The 16,642-nt window shown below is 43.2% G+C and overlaps 1 protein-coding gene and 2 long non-coding RNA genes across 3 annotated transcripts; 2 read left to right on the plus strand and 1 right to left on the minus strand.

The window, feature by feature from the left end:
- On the plus strand, positions 1–4,917 carry LOC144303342 (uncharacterized). The gene is made up of 2 exons (XR_013370419.1): positions 1–2,528; positions 3,166–4,917. It is a non-coding gene; the product is annotated as an uncharacterized LOC144303342 (long non-coding RNA).
- Positions 4,871–8,830, minus strand: RPS27L (ribosomal protein S27 like). Its single transcript, XM_077881374.1, has 4 exons — positions 8,634–8,830; positions 7,656–7,764; positions 6,441–6,551; positions 4,871–5,068 (listed from the first exon to the last, which is right to left on the minus strand). Exons 1-4 carry the CDS (start codon positions 8,718–8,720, stop codon positions 5,040–5,042), a joined length of 336 nt encoding a protein of 111 aa, XP_077737500.1. The 5' UTR covers positions 8,721–8,830; the 3' UTR covers positions 4,871–5,039.
- Positions 8,831–8,841: 11 nt separating this feature from the next.
- Positions 8,842–15,757, plus strand: LOC144303341 (uncharacterized). The gene is made up of 3 exons (XR_013370418.1): positions 8,842–9,011; positions 12,702–12,880; positions 13,191–15,757. It is a non-coding gene; the product is annotated as an uncharacterized LOC144303341 (long non-coding RNA).
- Positions 15,758–16,642: the final 885 nt, after the last annotated feature.

Genomic DNA, 16,642 nt, shown 5'->3' on the forward strand with positions numbered 1-16,642 from the left:
TGTGTGTGTCTCATAAATAAATTTTAAAAATATTTTTTTTAAAAAAAGGAAAAAATAGGGAGAATAGTCCTGTCAGATTTAGTTAAAAGCCTACCTTTAAATTGTTTTCTTTCTTTTTTTCCCAAAGATTTTATTTATTCATGAGAGACCCAGAGAGAGAGAGGCAGAGATACAGGCAGAGGGAGAAGCAGGCTCCATGCAGAGAGCCCAACGTGGGACTCAATCCCAGGACTCCAGGATTGTGCCCTGGGCGGAAGGCAGGCGCTAAACCCTTGAGCCACCCACAGATCCCTAAATTTTTTTTCTTATGGAAGGAGTTTTAGGTTTGATTATTCTACAGGAACAGAAATTTAAGCTGTCACACTGCCTTTTGGACTCAGAATCCACCAGACATTAGCTTCAGCCCTGCTCAGTGTTTTGTGTTAGTGTTCTCCAGTCCATGAATGTCTTGAATGTTTTTTTCATATTCCCATTTCCCATTTTATATATCAGGCTCTGTATTTAGAAGGTAGTTTGTAAAAACATGACTCTACTGTGCCATCTGTCTTGTCTTTATATTAATTTGTATATTAGTAAAAAGTATATTTCTCTTTATGTGCAGCCATATTTATACTAAAGTCCAAATATATATATATATTTGTAAATGTAAATGTAATAAATGTAAATATATATACATATTTACGCACTAAGGCACTAACTTTGCCTTTTTAATGAGAAGGCAAGATAATGGTTAGAATAGGCTTCAGAGCCAGATATATAAAGGCTTGAAAGGATTTCCAATGGCTAATGGTTGTGTGACCTCAGGTAAAGGAAGAATAATTTCTACTTAATGGGGTGTTTTGAAGATAAAATGAGATAATATACGAAGTGCTTAGCACAATGCCTAACACACGTTAAGCACTTTGTTAGTGGTATTTTTTTTTAAGATTTTATTTATTTATTCATGAGAGACACAGAGAGAGGCAGAGACATAGGCAGAGAGAGAAGCAGGCTCCACGCAGGGAGCCTGACCTGGGACTGGATCCCAGGTCTCCAGGATCATGCCGGCCAAAGGCAGGCGCTCAACCGCTGAGCCACCCAGGCGTCCCAATAGTATTTTTAATTTTATTTTTTAAAATATTTTATTTATTTATTCATGAGAGGCAGTGAGAGAGAGAGAGAGAGAGAGAGAGAGGCAGAGACACAGGCAGAGGGAGAAGCAGGCTCCATGCAGGGAGCCCGATGTGGGACTTGATCAGGCACTAAACTGCTGAGCCACCCAGGTATCCCCACGAGTATCTTTATGAGGAAGGTAGGGATGCCTGGGTGGCTCAGTTGGTTGAGCATCCAACTCTTGATTTCAGCTCAGAAGATGATCTCAGGGTCCTGGGATTGAGCCCCAGATCAGGTTCTGTGTTCAGTGGGGTGTTTGCTTTAGGATTTCTCTTCCTCTCCCTCTGTCCCTCCTTCTGCTCACAAGCACTCTCTCTCCCTCTCTCTCTAAAATAAGTAATTTTTTTTTTTAAAGAAAGGTAGAAAGTGAGACAGGAGATATAATGACATAAGTAGAGGTAGGAGGATGTGAGGTCACAGACCAAGAAATACAGGCAGCCTCTAGAAGCTGGAAAAGACTAGGAAATAGATCTCCCCTTAAAGTGCCCAGAAGGAACATGGCCCCACTGAGACCTTGATTTTAGCCATTTTGGACTTCTGACCTCCAAAACGGTAAGACAGTAAATTTATGTTTTCCTTGTTTCTTTGGTTTTTGTGTGTATTTTTTGTTTTGTTTTTGGAGAGATAGATGATCCTTTAAGTTTATGCTGTTTTAAGCCACTAAATTCGTGCTAATCTGTTACAGCAGCAAGAGGAAATTATATTCCAATTATTTTTAGCCATATTTCTAATGGAAGAGATATAGAAGGAGGAGAATGTGTTCTTATATTGCTGGTGGAAAGCAATTGGTATTACCCATTAAAATTAAAAAATACATTTTATCTTTCCAACCAGCAATCTTAATCCTGGAAATCTAACCCACAGCAATAAAAGCAATTAAGGACATATTTAAATATATTTATGGCAGTTGAGTATAGTGGAAAAAAATAGAAAAAGTGCTCATCAACAGGATAATAGGATGGTATGCAACCATTAAAAAAAATTAGAGGATAAAGTTGAACTCCTGCCTCACACCATATGCAAAAATTAATTTAATTCAAGATGGATCAAACCTAAATGTAAGAACTAAAACTGTAAGTTCTTAGAAGAAAATAGGCATGAATCTCCATAGCCTTGAATTACATAATGACTTCTTAAATATGACACCAAAAGCACAAGAAACAACTACAAAAAAATAGATAAATTAGACTTCATTAAAATTAAAGATGTTTGTTTTTCTAAGGACAAAGATGAAGACAACCCTCAGAATGGAAGAAAATCGTGTGTTATGTCTAGAATATGTAAGAATTCTTACAACTCAACAATAAACCCCAACCCAATTTAAAACGGTCAAAGGATCTGAATAGACATTTCTCCAAAGAAGATATGAATAGCCGGTAAGCACATAAAAGATGGTCAACATAATTAATGATCAGGGAAATGCAAATCAAAACCAAAGTGAGATAGCTTTTCATACATACTAAAATGGCTATGATCAAAAAGCCTGATAAAAACATATGTTGGTGAAGATGTGGAGAAATTATAACCCTTGCATATTACTATTCGGAATATAAGATGGTGCAGCCTTTTTGGAAAATAGGCATTTCCTCAAAAAGCTAGACATAGAATTACCATAACCTAGCAATTCTACTCCTAGGTATATTACCCAAGAGAATTTAAAATGTCTATACAAAAACTTGTACACACATATTCATAGTAGCATTATTCATAGTAGCCAAAAAGCGAAAACAGATAAGAAATGTTTACATTAAAAAAATGAAGCCAATATAAATAATAGTATTTAAGAAAAACATTCAGTAAATAGCAAAGACATGGCAGATTTTAAAGTTTGTAAAAGTCCTAGTGTACTATTATTTTTCAAGCCCAGTAATACCATTTAGATTAATAATGAAGTAAACCTCAACACACCATTCATCTCCCAGGGCCAGGTATCTCCATAACTTAATTTTCAGATATGATGTTCCAGGTAAATCTTTTTTTCTTTTTTTAAAGATTTTATTTATTTATTCATAGAGACACAGAGAGAGAGAGGCAGAGACACAGGCGGAGGGAGAAGCAGGCTCCACGCAGAGAGCCCGACGTGGGACTCGATCCAGGGTCTCCAGGATCACGCCCTGGGCTGCAGGCGGCGCTAAACCGCTGTGCCACCAGGGCTGCCCTGGGTAAATCTTTCGGTACTATTTCCAAGGAAATTTTCAGGGATCTGCCCTCTACGGTAGTTATTATAGGTTTTGCTCCCTTCCATCAATATCAACAGCCTGTCAATCCCCACTGGCTCTCCTTGGGGAGGGCAAGCTGAGGGGAGTTGGGGCACTATAGGAAAAACATTGATACTTGGTTATCTTTTGGATACCATGCCTACTTCTAGTTCCAGTTAGTTCAGTTATATTATATGGCACATTCCTCTTGATGATGTCATATCTTTGTGAAGTTGGGTTTTGGGCCATTGCTGTGATAAAGAGCAAGTACTATGCAAAAATGAATGTGGAAGAAATGAGGATGGCAGTGTCCAATCTGATCCCAATGTTGAGAAACTGCAGTGCCCAAAAGCGACACCCATTCCATTAGTAACTCTGTGGTCATCTAAGAATGCAATAAATTTTTTTTTTTTTTTTTTTTTTTTAGAGAGAAGGATGGGGTTGGGGAGGAGCAGAAGGGGTGGGTGAGAGAATCTTAAGCAGGCTCTGTACCCAGTGTCTCCAACCTCCAACATGGGGCTTGATTTCACCACCTAAGATTATGCCCTGAACTGAAATCGAGTTGGACGCTTAATTGACCGAGCCGAGCCACCCCGGTGTCCCTTTTTTCATTTACATGTATTAGAACCTAACTACTTAATCAATGTTAACTGTTAGGTATTTCTCCTAGCAAAGGGACTCTGAAAAGACTCCAGCCACCATAAACCAAGAAAGTTTGGGAAACTTTGGGTTATTTCTCTATATATTACACTCCAAACTTTCCAGTTCTTCAGTTCTTGTGCAACATTCCTCTCATAGGATCAGCTTCCGAGATTGGGGGTGAATATAGAAACACCTCGATAGGAAATACTTAAGTGTCTGCTTTAAAGGTAACAAGTTAAATACAAGCAGTTACCTTCCCAGTCCAATATGCCTAGAAGGAGATACATTCCACCTCCTAGCTCCCCAGGGTCACTTCATAAATTACAAAAATGAGACACCAGAGCCACTCAACACATGTCTGTATTCAGGAGTGCTCATGTCTGGACCAGAGAATTCCATGTCATCTATCATTCTCATCAGGACATCCTGGGGTAAATCACGCTACTCCTGATGCCTCCTCTAAAAATTCCTATCTCAAAAGGTGCTTCCTATAACTCAGACCCCAGCTGCAGTTACTCTGCTAAATTATGCAGTACATTAGGGCCACATAAATCCAAGGCATTAATTGTAATTACTGTGTAATTATACTGATTGTTATTGCATTAAATATGTACTTCTACACATGTGTTTCCATAGTTACAATGGCAAGACTACATTTAGAATTAACACATAATGGACTTCTTTCCATGTTTTAATTATTTAGCCCACTCATAGCAAATTGGAAAAGGACTGATAATCAAATATTTACAGTTTCTACTCTTGAAATGAGACGAACTAATCAGAATACACTTTTTAAAAATGTTTATACCAAATTCACACACAGCATATATACACATATAGCATATTCACACACTTAAAAAAAAAAAGGAAAAGGGGGATTTGCCCATAATCAAAACTTTATTGAAAAACTGACACCAAAATAGGAGATCACTGTTGTAAACCTTACAAAATTAAACATAATTACATTATCTTGGTAGATTAACTGGAATTACTGAACTGATAAGGCTTTCTGCGATGTAACACAAATTCGAGAGGTTGTGCAGATCATTAGTGTTGCTTTCTTCTAAATGAACAGCCTGCAAAGGAACCACAGGAACATGTTAAACACACATGTACTCTACCCTCTGCTATAGTTTTAATGACAAAAAGTACTTTTTAAGTAAAAATACTAAGTTTTAGGGATATTAGATTAATATTCACAATATAGGTTATTTATTCTTTTATGCCAGAAATTTACTATAATAAATCTTGTATACTTGAATTTATTCTGATGTGACTATAACTGTTATTCTTGTTTCCCAAATGCTATATTGGTCTATATAAGACTATGAGCCTAATTTCAATAGTTACAACTTTAATGCAAGCTGTCAGAAAATGCAATCTTAATTTTTAGGAATTATTCTGAATTACTTTCCTAAGAAACTAATTTTGATTAGAATTCTCTTCAAGTCTGCCAGGAAAACTCTAATACCCTATTAATCATCCATTGGCACAAAACTCCAAGATCATGACATGATATAAAGGTTTAAAAAATCTTACAAGTATACTTTTGAGAGCAATACTGTACTTAAATATTATATGCCAACTTCATACTTAGATCTCACCAGGTCACACAAAATAGATCTTGGATTCATTGCCAATCTACTTATAACTCTTCTGGGGAGAATATGGAATTCACAACTCCCCAAAATATCACAACCAAATTTCAAATATCATTATGATTATAAATCTGTAAGTACTACTATGGAAAACAATATATGTAATTACTATTTTTTTTCTTACTGGACAAAAGTGAAAGAGGAATTGAAATGGGATTTTTAGGGGCACCTGGCTGGCTCAGTTGGTAGAGCCTGCAATTCTTGATCTCGAGGGTTTTAAGTCTGAGCTCATGTTGGGTGTAGAAATTACTTAAAATCTTTAAAAAAATAATTATAATAAAATGAGATTTTTACGTAACCATTAAGTAGGTGCTCAGAGAAATCAAACATCTGGCATTTTAATTTATACCTTGGTTATCTGTTGCTTAGCTAGTAATGATAAAAACTATCTTCAGTCAAATGTGTCAAATACATGTGAAACAAAACATTTAGAAGATAATTTTTTAAATTCCATGGTTTTAAAAATCCATTATGTCCTATTGTATATATTCTTTTGCTCCATCCTGACCTAAGTTTAATATTCCAAGTTAAGCAAACTATATGACTGACTACAACAGAATTAGGTGTTCCACACTAAGAAAAACAATAATTACTTAAATGAGTTCCTGGCAAAGCCAAAAGTATAAACTTCTCTATTTGAGCAGGGCACTCGTTACTGAAAGAGTAAGCAATGAGGATAAAAAATATTTTGGTAATAATTTAAGATTTCTTTTAAACTAGTTTTTAGTAAAGTTAGACATTTATAACCATAAAACCTCATGACTGGGTGAGAAAAGGCCAAAAGACATACCCTCTGTGAGTCTGGCCTTTCCTCCCGTCGGCTGGCACAACACGGTCGAACAGCCTACACAAAGAACCACCGTCTGGGCATGGCTGAAAACCGTGGTGATCTTGTAGCAACCTAGAAAAAGGGCACCATTAAAAGTGAAAAGTGCAAGAAAACAAAGAATATTTGTCACCATATTTCTAGTAAAGACCTTGTAAAAGATTAAGAACTTAGGTGCTGTGCAACAGTAAGTCACACATTTAACTTAAACTTTTCTAGGAATCACATTAAAAAAGTTTACAAAAGCCAACAGGTGGAATAAATAATGTATTTTCTTGAACTTAGCATTTCCAAAATATTATTACCATTTCAACAGGTAATCGGTATGGTTTTTAATGTCTGTGCGCTGTATCTTAAAATTCCAGTGTATATTTTCCACATAAAGAGTATTTTCCACTTTGGCCACATTTCAAGTGCTCAGCAGCTACTTATGACTAACGGCCACCAAACACCCGGCAGCACTGCTGAACAGTAAAGAATCGACATGCTTCTCACTGCATCATGAGAAAGAAAACTCATCATCTGAACCGCCTGACCACTTCAAGAGTAAGTCAAATGGGGTATCCCCTTTGGAGTGTCATCTTCACCACCCCTCCCCCGAGTGTTTCTCCAATGGTTTGAATAGTTTATTAGGAAAATTTCCCTTTTGACGTTTCCAATTCTGTGATTCTACTTCTACTCAACAAAAGGTCCTACCGTTATCTAAATGTACACACCACACTAGCGATCGCTTTAGAAATTTTCCTTGGGGGCAGCCCAGGTGGCTCAGCGGTTTAGCACCGCCTTCAGCCCAGGGCGTGATCCTGGAGACCGGGATGAGTCCCTCTGCCTGTGTCTCTGCCTCTCTCTCTGTCTCTAACAAATGAAAATCTTAAAAAAAAAAAAAAAAAAAAAAAAAGAAAGAAAGAAAAAAGAAAAACAAAAGAAATATTCCTTGGGACGCCCGGGTGGCTCAGCGGTTTGGCGCCTGCCTTCGGCCCAGGGTGTGATCCTGGAGACCCAGGATCGAGTCCGACATCGGGCTCCCTGCACAGAGCCTGCTTCTCTGTCTCTGCTTATGTCTCTGCCTCTCTCTTTGTCTCTCTCATAAATAAATAAATAAAATCTTAAAAAAAAAAATAGAAAAGAAAAGAAAAAGAAATTTTCCTTGGGAAAGGAATTAAGATTAGACATTTTTACCTGGACATTTTACATCCATAAAATAGGAATTTGGGCTTTGAACTAGCCGTTTCTTTTTATGCTTTTTCTTTTCCTCTTCCAAGGACGGATGTAGCAAATCTCTAGCCAGCTGAATAACAAAGCATTATTATTATTATTATTATTATTATTATTATTGCTAGAAGGAATCCACATTTAACCACATGTGACATATACACACCAAACAAGGAAGAACAAATCCTACTCAGCAGAGGCAACACGTCAGATGTTATTTATTAGGTCGCGAAGTAACTTTAATCAATACTTTTTATAATGCCTGTGTTCTCCGAGCCCCGGCGGGTAAAGGAACTCTGGGCGATCGGGAAGCCCGCGGTCAGGGTACCGGGGATCCCGCTCTTCTTCACTCAACTGAGCGCGAGTCTCCGTGGGGCTGGGGAAGGCCGTGCCCGGCCCCGCAGCCGCTCAGGGCACAAGCCGCGGAGGCGGGGCGGAGGGCGGAGGGCCGAGGGCGGCGAGGCCCGGCTGAGCCCTGGCGCCGTGCCCGGGGCGTCCAGCGCCCGACCCGACAGGAGCCGGGAGCGGCCGCGGCGTCACGGCCCCCGAGAGAGTAAACACGCCCGGGCAACTGCAAGACAGTTTTTAAAAAGAGACCAGCGGAAATGGCTCCCCGGGAGGGGGGCTCGAGCCAGGCAGCCCAAGAAGGGCGACAGGACCCCAAAGACGAGTCTCGCCCGAGCCCTACCAAACCCGGGACGGCGGGGGTCCGCCCACCCGGGGGCCCCAGGAGCTGCGCCCTCCCGGCCGCGGACTCCGGCCCCGAGCGCAGGCCCCGGCCCCGGCCCCGCCCCACGCCCACAGGGCCCGGGCAAGTCCCGACAAGTCCGCCACGCGCGGAGGGGCCGACCGCGGGCCGCCGACGGGGTCGGGCTAGCCGGCGCCCCGGGCCCCCACGACAGACAAGCCCGAAACGAACGGGAAGCCAGCAAGTAAACAACTCACAGGCATGTCGACCCTTTCGCAATCGCAGCCAGTCCCGATCCCGACGGCGACACCCCAGCCAGCCGCACGCGAGCGGGCGAGCCGCATCAACTTCCGGGATAGAGGCGGCCGGGCGGAGCGGCGGGCGGGCGGCCGCTCTAGGCGCCCGTCTCGGTGGTGCGCTCGGCCTCGGCGGCGTCCTCGGCGGCTCCCGCGGGGCGGGGGGCGGGCGCGAGCTTGCGGGGCCGCTGCGCGCGGGCCGGGGGCTCCTGCCCTGTGTGGCCCGGCCGGGAAGCCGCCTGGAAGTCCCCGGGTCCCCGGGCCCCAGCCCTGCCGCCGCCCGCGCGCGTGGACACGGTAGCACTGATCACCGCTGTTAGCCCGGGTCAGCGGAATTGGGCAAGTTCGCGTATTTGTGATCGAGCTTCCGAGGTCCCGGCTAAGTTCCTGGGGGGAGCGCCGTGCCTTGCGTTTGCTTCGCCCCGAAAAAGTTTTTCAGCAGCACCGATCCGGGCAGCCCGGGGGCGCGGAGGCTCAGCGGCGGCTTCGCCCGGGGCGTGACCCCCGAGACCCGGGATCGAGGCCCGGCCGGGCTCCTGCGCCGGCCCGCGTCTCCCTCTGCCCGCGCCCCTGCCCCTCTGTGTCTCTCTGTGTCTCTCATGGATAAATAAATTTAAAAATCTTTTAAAAAAGAAGCAGCAGCAGCACCGATTGGCTGCCGAGGCGTAGCCCACCGCCCGGTCCTTCCCGCCTCGGGATTCTTCCCCAGCGCAGACGGCCCGGGCCGGGGAACCAGCATCGCCGAGAGCCGGACTGGACGTATTTTTTGGTGAAAATGAATTTGAGGGACGAGTGTGCGCGAGTGTGATCGAAAGCTAGGAAACAACAACAACAACAACAAAAAAAAACAAAACAAAACAAAAGCAAACAAAAAAAACCCAAAACTAGGAAACCAGGGAAACGCTTGTCCAGAAAAATGTCCTAGATGACATGCCCGATCACCTTTTATGTCGCATATTTGGAGAACTGCAGGAAAACTGAAGAAAGCTAAAATTACTATCCAGAGAGAAATATTGACAATTTGACCTATGACCTTCCAAACTTTTTTTTTCACTTCCTGGCATAGAGGTTTGTTGGGGGCTTGGGTTTCACATAATTGGTGCCATCTGGTGCATATTCTTTTGTAGACTTATTTCCCCTCACTGACCGTATAATGAACATCGGTCCACGTTAAGACGTATTTCCCTACATTAAGACTTTTAATGTGCACATAGCATTCATCCTATGAAGACGTACCCTCCTTTCATCCCGTACACTAAAGTGGACATTTGTTTTGGGTTTTTAAATATTTAATATTTTAAAGATTACAAAAAGTTTTTTTTTAAAGATTTATTTGTTCATGAGAGACACACACACAGAGAGAGGCAGAGACAGGCAGAGGGAGAAGCAGGCTCCACGCAGGGAGCCCGTGGGGGACTCAATTCTCGGGTCTCCAGGATCATGCCCTGGGCCAAAGGGCCAAAGGCGGTGCTAAACCGCTGAGCCACCTGGGCTACCCTACAAAATATTTAATAAAGAGAAGCACATGGACTAACACAGTAGTGTAGGCAGTATAATGACATCCCCCCAAGACTTAAGTGCCCTAATCCCCAGGACCTGTAGTTACATGGCAATTGGAATTAAGGTTGCTAATTAGCTAAGAGTATTAACTGGGTAGGCCCAAAGTGATCAAAGTGTCCTTAAAAGTGGAAGAGGAGGACAGAAAAAGAGAGAGATGCAGTGACCAAAGAAAGGTCTGAAAGAGGCTATGTTGCTGGATGTGGAGATGGAAGAAGGGGACCAGAGCCAAGGTGTGTGCGCAGCCTCTAGAAGCTAGAAATGGACTCTGACCTGGAGTCTCCTGGAGGAACACGGTCTTGCCAGCCCCTCAGTTGTAACCCATTGAGACCCGGGTCTGTCTTTGAGCTATAGAACTGTGAGATAAGAAATTTATGATGTTTCAAGCCACTACCTTTATGGTAATTTGGTACAGTAGGAAATGAATACAGTGATGAAGACCCATTTAGTCACTCCCAACTCTGTTAAATCTAACCATTTAATACCCTCTCCCCAGGATTTGTCATTTTAAAAATAACACTATAGTAGATATTTTTGTGGATAAGTCTTTGTGCACATCCTTCATTATTTCCTTAAGATAAACTCCTAGAGGGGGCGCCTGGATGTCTCAGTCTTTTAAGCAACTGCCTTTGGCTCAGGTCATGATCCCAGAGTGCTGGGATCAAGCCCATCAGGCTTCCTGCTTCTACCTCTCCCTCTGCCACACTTCCCCTGCTCCCCCCCCCCTCCTGTGCACTCTCTCTCAAATAAATAAATAATCTTTAAAAAATAGGATAACTTCCTAGAGGAGAAATTCCTGAGACCAAAGTTATGCATATTTTAGGGCTTATAATATAAACTGCCAAATTGCCCTCCAGAAAAGTCAAACCATTTTACATTTCAATTGTAAATGTCTGAGAATGACCCTTTCTTTGTACCCTTGACAATACTGGATATTATGTTTTTGCCTATGCCAGTCAATTCTGAAGAACTGTATAGTATATTACCATATTTCACTGTTATTTTAATTAATATTTTTCATATGCTTATTGGCAACTAGCATATTTCTGTTGAGATGATCATCCATTTCTTCCTTATGTATCTTTTTTTTAAAGAAGGCTCCATGACGAATGTGGGGCTTGAACTCACGACCCTGAGATCAGGAGTCACATGCTTTATTGAAAAAGCCAGTCAGGCTTCCTCTCTAATGTATTCTTTTATATTAAGGACATTAACCAGTAATCATACACTGCAAATATTTTTTCCAACTGATTTCCTATTAACTGTATCCTATTAATTTTTTTTGGTGATTTAAAAACTAAACAATTTTAAAATTTTGTATACATATATTTCAAACCTGAGGTTTTTTTACTCCTATGTTTTGAAAGGCCTTTGCCACCTTAGGATCAGCTTAACTTTCTTCTCATTCTTTTGTTATGATATTTATTCTTTTTTTTTAAAGGTATTTTATTTATTTATTCATCAGAGACACAGAGAGAGAGGCAGAGACCCAGGCAGAGGGAGGAGCAGGCTCCCCGCAGGGAGCCCGATGTGGGACTCGATCCCAGGACCCCAGGATCACACCCTGGGCCAAAGGCAGAAGCCCAAAAGCTGAGCCACCCAGGCATTCCTGTTAGGATATTTATTCTTTAACTTTTTAATTTACCTGGAATTTATTTTGGCACTTGATGTGTAGTAAGTCTCAGAACACTTTCTAACGATTGCTCCTAGTTATTGCTTCAGTTTCTTACTAATGCCCAGGACGATGTCAAAACCCTCAATTTTGGAGACACTGTAATGGCAGGGGAAATAATACTCAAGGTCAGGAAGACCTGGACTCTGTAACTCCACCACCTCCTCCAAAGCTCAGTGTCTCCCAAAATGTCTTTGGGTCCTTGCACTGCTGGCAGATAAAGGACCCAGAGGCACTTTGCCTTGGCAGCCTGCTCTCAGCGATCTTGCAGAAGGAGCTCCCACCCAGCTTCCCAAAGAATCATCAAGTGCCAGTCGGAGTTCTGTGTAGTGTTGAGAACTCCCCAACTTCCATCTGGCCACATCTGAGAAAGTACTTTGTTATCTCCAGTTCAGCACCAGTCTCCTTCACCTCCAAAGTGTGCAGCCATCTCCACTCCCTTCCCCCTTTGTCAACTTCAGACACTGGGAAAACTCACAGGTGTTCAGCTAAGCCAGGAACTTAACTGGTGCTAAATTCCAGGCTAGCCAAGACCCGTTCTAAATAGGTCAGATCCCTATTTGCCCCTAGGTTGACATGCCTTTCTGGCTTGTGCCCTTCTTTTCCCAGAAAGGTGGTTGGAAATTTAATTGTGCTTTGTTTTAAGAAATTCAGGGTGTGAGGTGGGCCCCTAAAGATAACTTTTCACACTCCTGCCTTTCTGAGTATTTTTTTCTGAGAAACAGAGAAATCTGTGTCATCAGCAAACTCTACTGAGGCTGCATTTTTTTTCTCTTCCTCTGTGGTCCACCTGTTGTCAGGAATCAAAGCATGTGTGGCTTATTCTCAACATTCCTGAAACCACCAGCAACTGCTGAAAGCCCGCCTCTTCTCTGCTTCTCTGCCAGTTCTCCAACAGAGTCACAACCACTGACCCAAAAGCTTCACTGTGGGGGGTGGAAATCCCTCTGTCATTCATGAGGATGTCTGACACTCTCAGGTAAGCTCCCATCTATAAGGGGTGAGAGTCTCCAGTGCAAACTCTGTTGCCATGTTCTTTCTTTTTCATGCCACCCTAATTTCTGACTGAAGCTAAGCCCCTATTGGGCTGGTACTATAGGCTGAATGCTTGTGTCCCCCTGAAATCCATTTGTTGAATCCTAACCCCCAGTGTGATGATATTGAGAGGTGAGGCCTTTGAGAGATGGTTAGGTCATCAGGATGGAGTCCTGGAGTCCTATTAATAAAATAGAATTAATTTTATTATAAAAGAGGCCCCAGAGAGCTCCCTCACTCCTTCTACCATGTAGGACACCATGAGAAGACTGTCACCTATGAGCTACGAAGTGGGCTCCAGATGGGCCCACACCATTGATCTTGTACTTGCCAGCCTCCAGAATTGTAAGAAGTAAAGAAGTAAAGGTGTGCATTTAAACCACCCAGTCTGGGACGCCTGGGTGGCTCAGTGGTTGAGCGTCTGCCTTTGGCTCAGGGCGTGATCCTGGAGACGTACGTCGGGCTCCCTGCATGGAGCCTGCTTTTCCCTTTGCCTGTGTCTCTGTCTCTCTCTCTCTCTCTGTGTCTCTCATGAATAAATAAATAAAATCTTAAAAAAAATAACCACCCAGTCTATCCTATTTTACTATAGCAGCCTGAACAGACTAAGCAGGCTGGCCTGGCAGGACATTGCACCTCACCCTTGGAGATGGTGCTGGGCTTTCTCCATGTGTCCCTGACCTGATCTGTTCACTGTCCTTCGCCCTTCTCTGTGTCTAGGAGGCTGGCTTTGATGGGCTCCATCTGCTGAGTTTTCTTGCCCTCTGGTTTCTAGTTGAGTTGGGCCAATGGGATGGATCAGTTGGAAATCACAAACTGGGTGAAGAGAAATATTGGGGTATTTACTCCTCTGCATCTATCCTTGATGGGCCATTTTCTTCCATGTGGCTGTATTTCTTTAAAGCCAGCAGTTGTTTCAGGTGTCCCTTTCCTACAGCTCTAACGGGATACCAGTCACTACTTCCTCCCCTTTTGGTTCTTCTGCCTGAGGGGTGATATCTCATTATCTTTTGTTGATTTCTTTTAACCCTGTCTCTGCCTGGAAAATAACACCTACATGAAGTTATCATCAGCCATCTCTTTTGAGTGGGCCATTTATGATCTGCTGGCACCCTAACGTGGGGATCTCCTGCCAGGATGTGTGCCTCTTTAGCCTGCAAGGCTTTGTAGATTTGTAGATGGGGTCCATCTGGCCTTCAACCATCAATCCAATCGGGTCACCACCAGGATGTCCATTGTCCCTGACAGTAGAGCCCTTCACATTTAACATGTTGTGACTTGAGATGGAAATGGGAATCTGAAGGGACACAGCCTAGAGTCCTAGCCATGAAGATCTTTGCCACATGGGCAGCATTGCGACCACCTAGGAATTTTTTGGAAATGCAGACTCAAGCCCTAACCCCAGACCTCCTGAGTCAGAATCTGCATTTTAACAAGATCCCCTGGCAATTTGCATTCACATCCCAGTATAAGAAACATTGCCCTAGGTTTACCATCGTGGCATTCTCTCTGGTGTCTTCCTACCTTCCCGTGGGACCAAAAGGAAGCCAGAACCCAGATTCCCACCCCACAAATCAAGGATATTTTGCTAGATTGGAAGTACCCCCCTTCCCTTCCTTTTCCAAGATGTTTTGTCCATTTCAGCAAATCTTACTCTTTCTTGCTATGTCAAAGAAACCTTTAAGTCAATGATACTCAAACTAGGTTGCATGTTAGGATCACCAGAGGAGCGTTCTAGGTCAATTTTAGAGCATTTAGGGGTAGTACCCAGGTGGCAGTATTTGCTTATGGAGGGAGGGACAGAGGGAGAGAGAGAAAGAAAATCTTAATTAAGCAGGTTCCATGGAACCCAGTGGGGGGCTTGAACTCAAGACCCTGAGATCATGACCTGAGCTGAAATCAAGTGTTGGATGCTTAACTGACTGAGTCACCCAGGCACCCACCCAGGCACACACAGGCCTCAGTATTTTCTAAAACTCCCCAGGGGATTCCATGAGGAGCCACGGCTGAGAACTACTACTTTCAGTTCCTTTGAATGGCTCAAAATTTTCAAAAGCAAAGCCCAGGAGAACTCAGGCTACTCCTGCTGAAAGGTAGGAAGAGGGAAAAATACAGAGGGGAAGAAAATCATTCATTTTCAGTTCATCCAGACTGGGTAGCCAGGTGAGACCTCCTAGCACTGAGCTGTCTGCCTTGATGATCCAGGTGGCAGGTCTCCTGGTCTCTCCAGCTGTTGCTTCCTGCAAACCCTCTCATAGCCTGAGTCTCCAGGGAGGAAAGTGAGCTACTGAGAAGCCGGGTGCTCTCTCTAATTTCAGTGTCTCTCCATAGGTCATAGAAAAGACATTTTACTAAGATGCTGGGGTCAGCAAAAATGTATGCAAATGTTATTTCTCCCTTTTTTGCAGCACTTATCGCCTACACTAATCCTTTGTCAATAATCACTGCTATCTCAGGTGGTTTTTTTCCTTTTCATGCTCTTGTACTGCAATTTCATGTTCCTTCTGTCCATGTGTCTATGTGTTCTCTTCCCTAAAAGTCCATAGGCTTCTTAAAATCCACATGTGCTCTCATTCCCCACTTGCCTAAGTAGCATAGTAGGCGTGGGAGTATGTCCACTGTGTGCCATACTCAATGTAACCGGCATGATGGTCTTTCTTTGAGAACTATTTTGCCTCTGGTTTATCCAGAACCCTGCTTTTCCTGTCAGAACTTTATAGGTCCTTCTTTAAAGAAAACCAACTGGGGTTTGTTTCTGTTTTGTTTTTAAAGATTTCATTTATTTATTCCTAAGAGAGAGAAAGAGAGAGAGAGAGAGAGGCAGAGACATAGGCAGAGGGAGAAGCAGGCTCCATGCAGGGAGCCCGATGTGGGACTAGATCCGGGGACCCCAGGATCACGCCCTGGGCCAAAGGCAGACACTCAACCGCTGAGCCACCCAGGCGTCCCTGTAGGCCCTTCTTGATGCATGCCTTTGGTCTTCCCTCTGCCTCAACTTGGTGTAGACTGAAGGACCGCAGAATTCTGACTAAGCCCAAGTTAACTTGCTTCTAAAACTGGAAAAATAAGTCTAAGTCATTACAGCGTTAATGAGATGTTCTAGCAAGCTCTTCTCCTTGGAAAATATGTTCAAGCAAAATAAATGAAAATCATTCTGTCTTCCCATTAGCTAAAAGCTGATTAAAAGGCTAATGGGTCAGCAGGCTCAGAGTATTAAGAAGAATGGTACTCTATCCACATTTAAAAACTTATTCAACTATTTGTAGAATGTCTGCTAGATTCAAAGTGGTAAGAAATGCAAACCCTGTTACCTGGGGTGCAGAAACTTTTTAAGTCTAAGAGCCACTTAACCTTTTTAAGCTATTTTCCCCAACTGTAAAATGATAATAATATGTATGTGGGGACGCCTGGGTGGCTCAGGGGTTGAGCACCTGCCTTTGGCCCAGGGTGTGATCCCGGAGTCCCTGGATCGATTCCCACATTGGGCTCCCTGCATGGAACCTGCTTTTCTCTCTCTGCCAATGTCTCTGCCTCCCTCTCTGTGTCTCTCATGAGTAAATAAATAAAGTCTTAAAAAAAGAAGAAGAAGAAGAAGAAGAAGAAGAAGAAGAAGAAGAAGAAGAAGAAGAAGAAGAAGAAGGGCAGCCCATGTGGCTCAGCGGTTTAGCGTTGCCTTCAGCCCAGGGCCCCATCCTGGAGACCCGGG

This window comes from Canis aureus, chromosome 32, assembly GCF_053574225.1.
Source record: "Canis aureus isolate CA01 chromosome 32, VMU_Caureus_v.1.0, whole genome shotgun sequence".
Classification (NCBI taxonomy): domain Eukaryota; kingdom Metazoa; phylum Chordata; class Mammalia; order Carnivora; family Canidae; genus Canis; species Canis aureus.

Coding starts and splice junctions, on each gene's coding strand:
- RPS27L (XM_077881374.1), bottom strand. CDS start 8,720: ATGCGGCTCGCCCGCTCGCGTGCGGCTGGCTGGGGTGTCGCCGTCGGG. Junction 7,765..8,633: donor GCGAAAGGGTCGACATGCCT/GTGAGTTGTTTA, acceptor TTTGTTATTCAG/CTGGCTAGAGATTTGCTACA. Junction 6,552..7,655: donor TATGGATGTAAAATGTCCAG/GTAAAAATGTCT, acceptor CCCTTTTTCTAG/GTTGCTACAAGATCACCACG.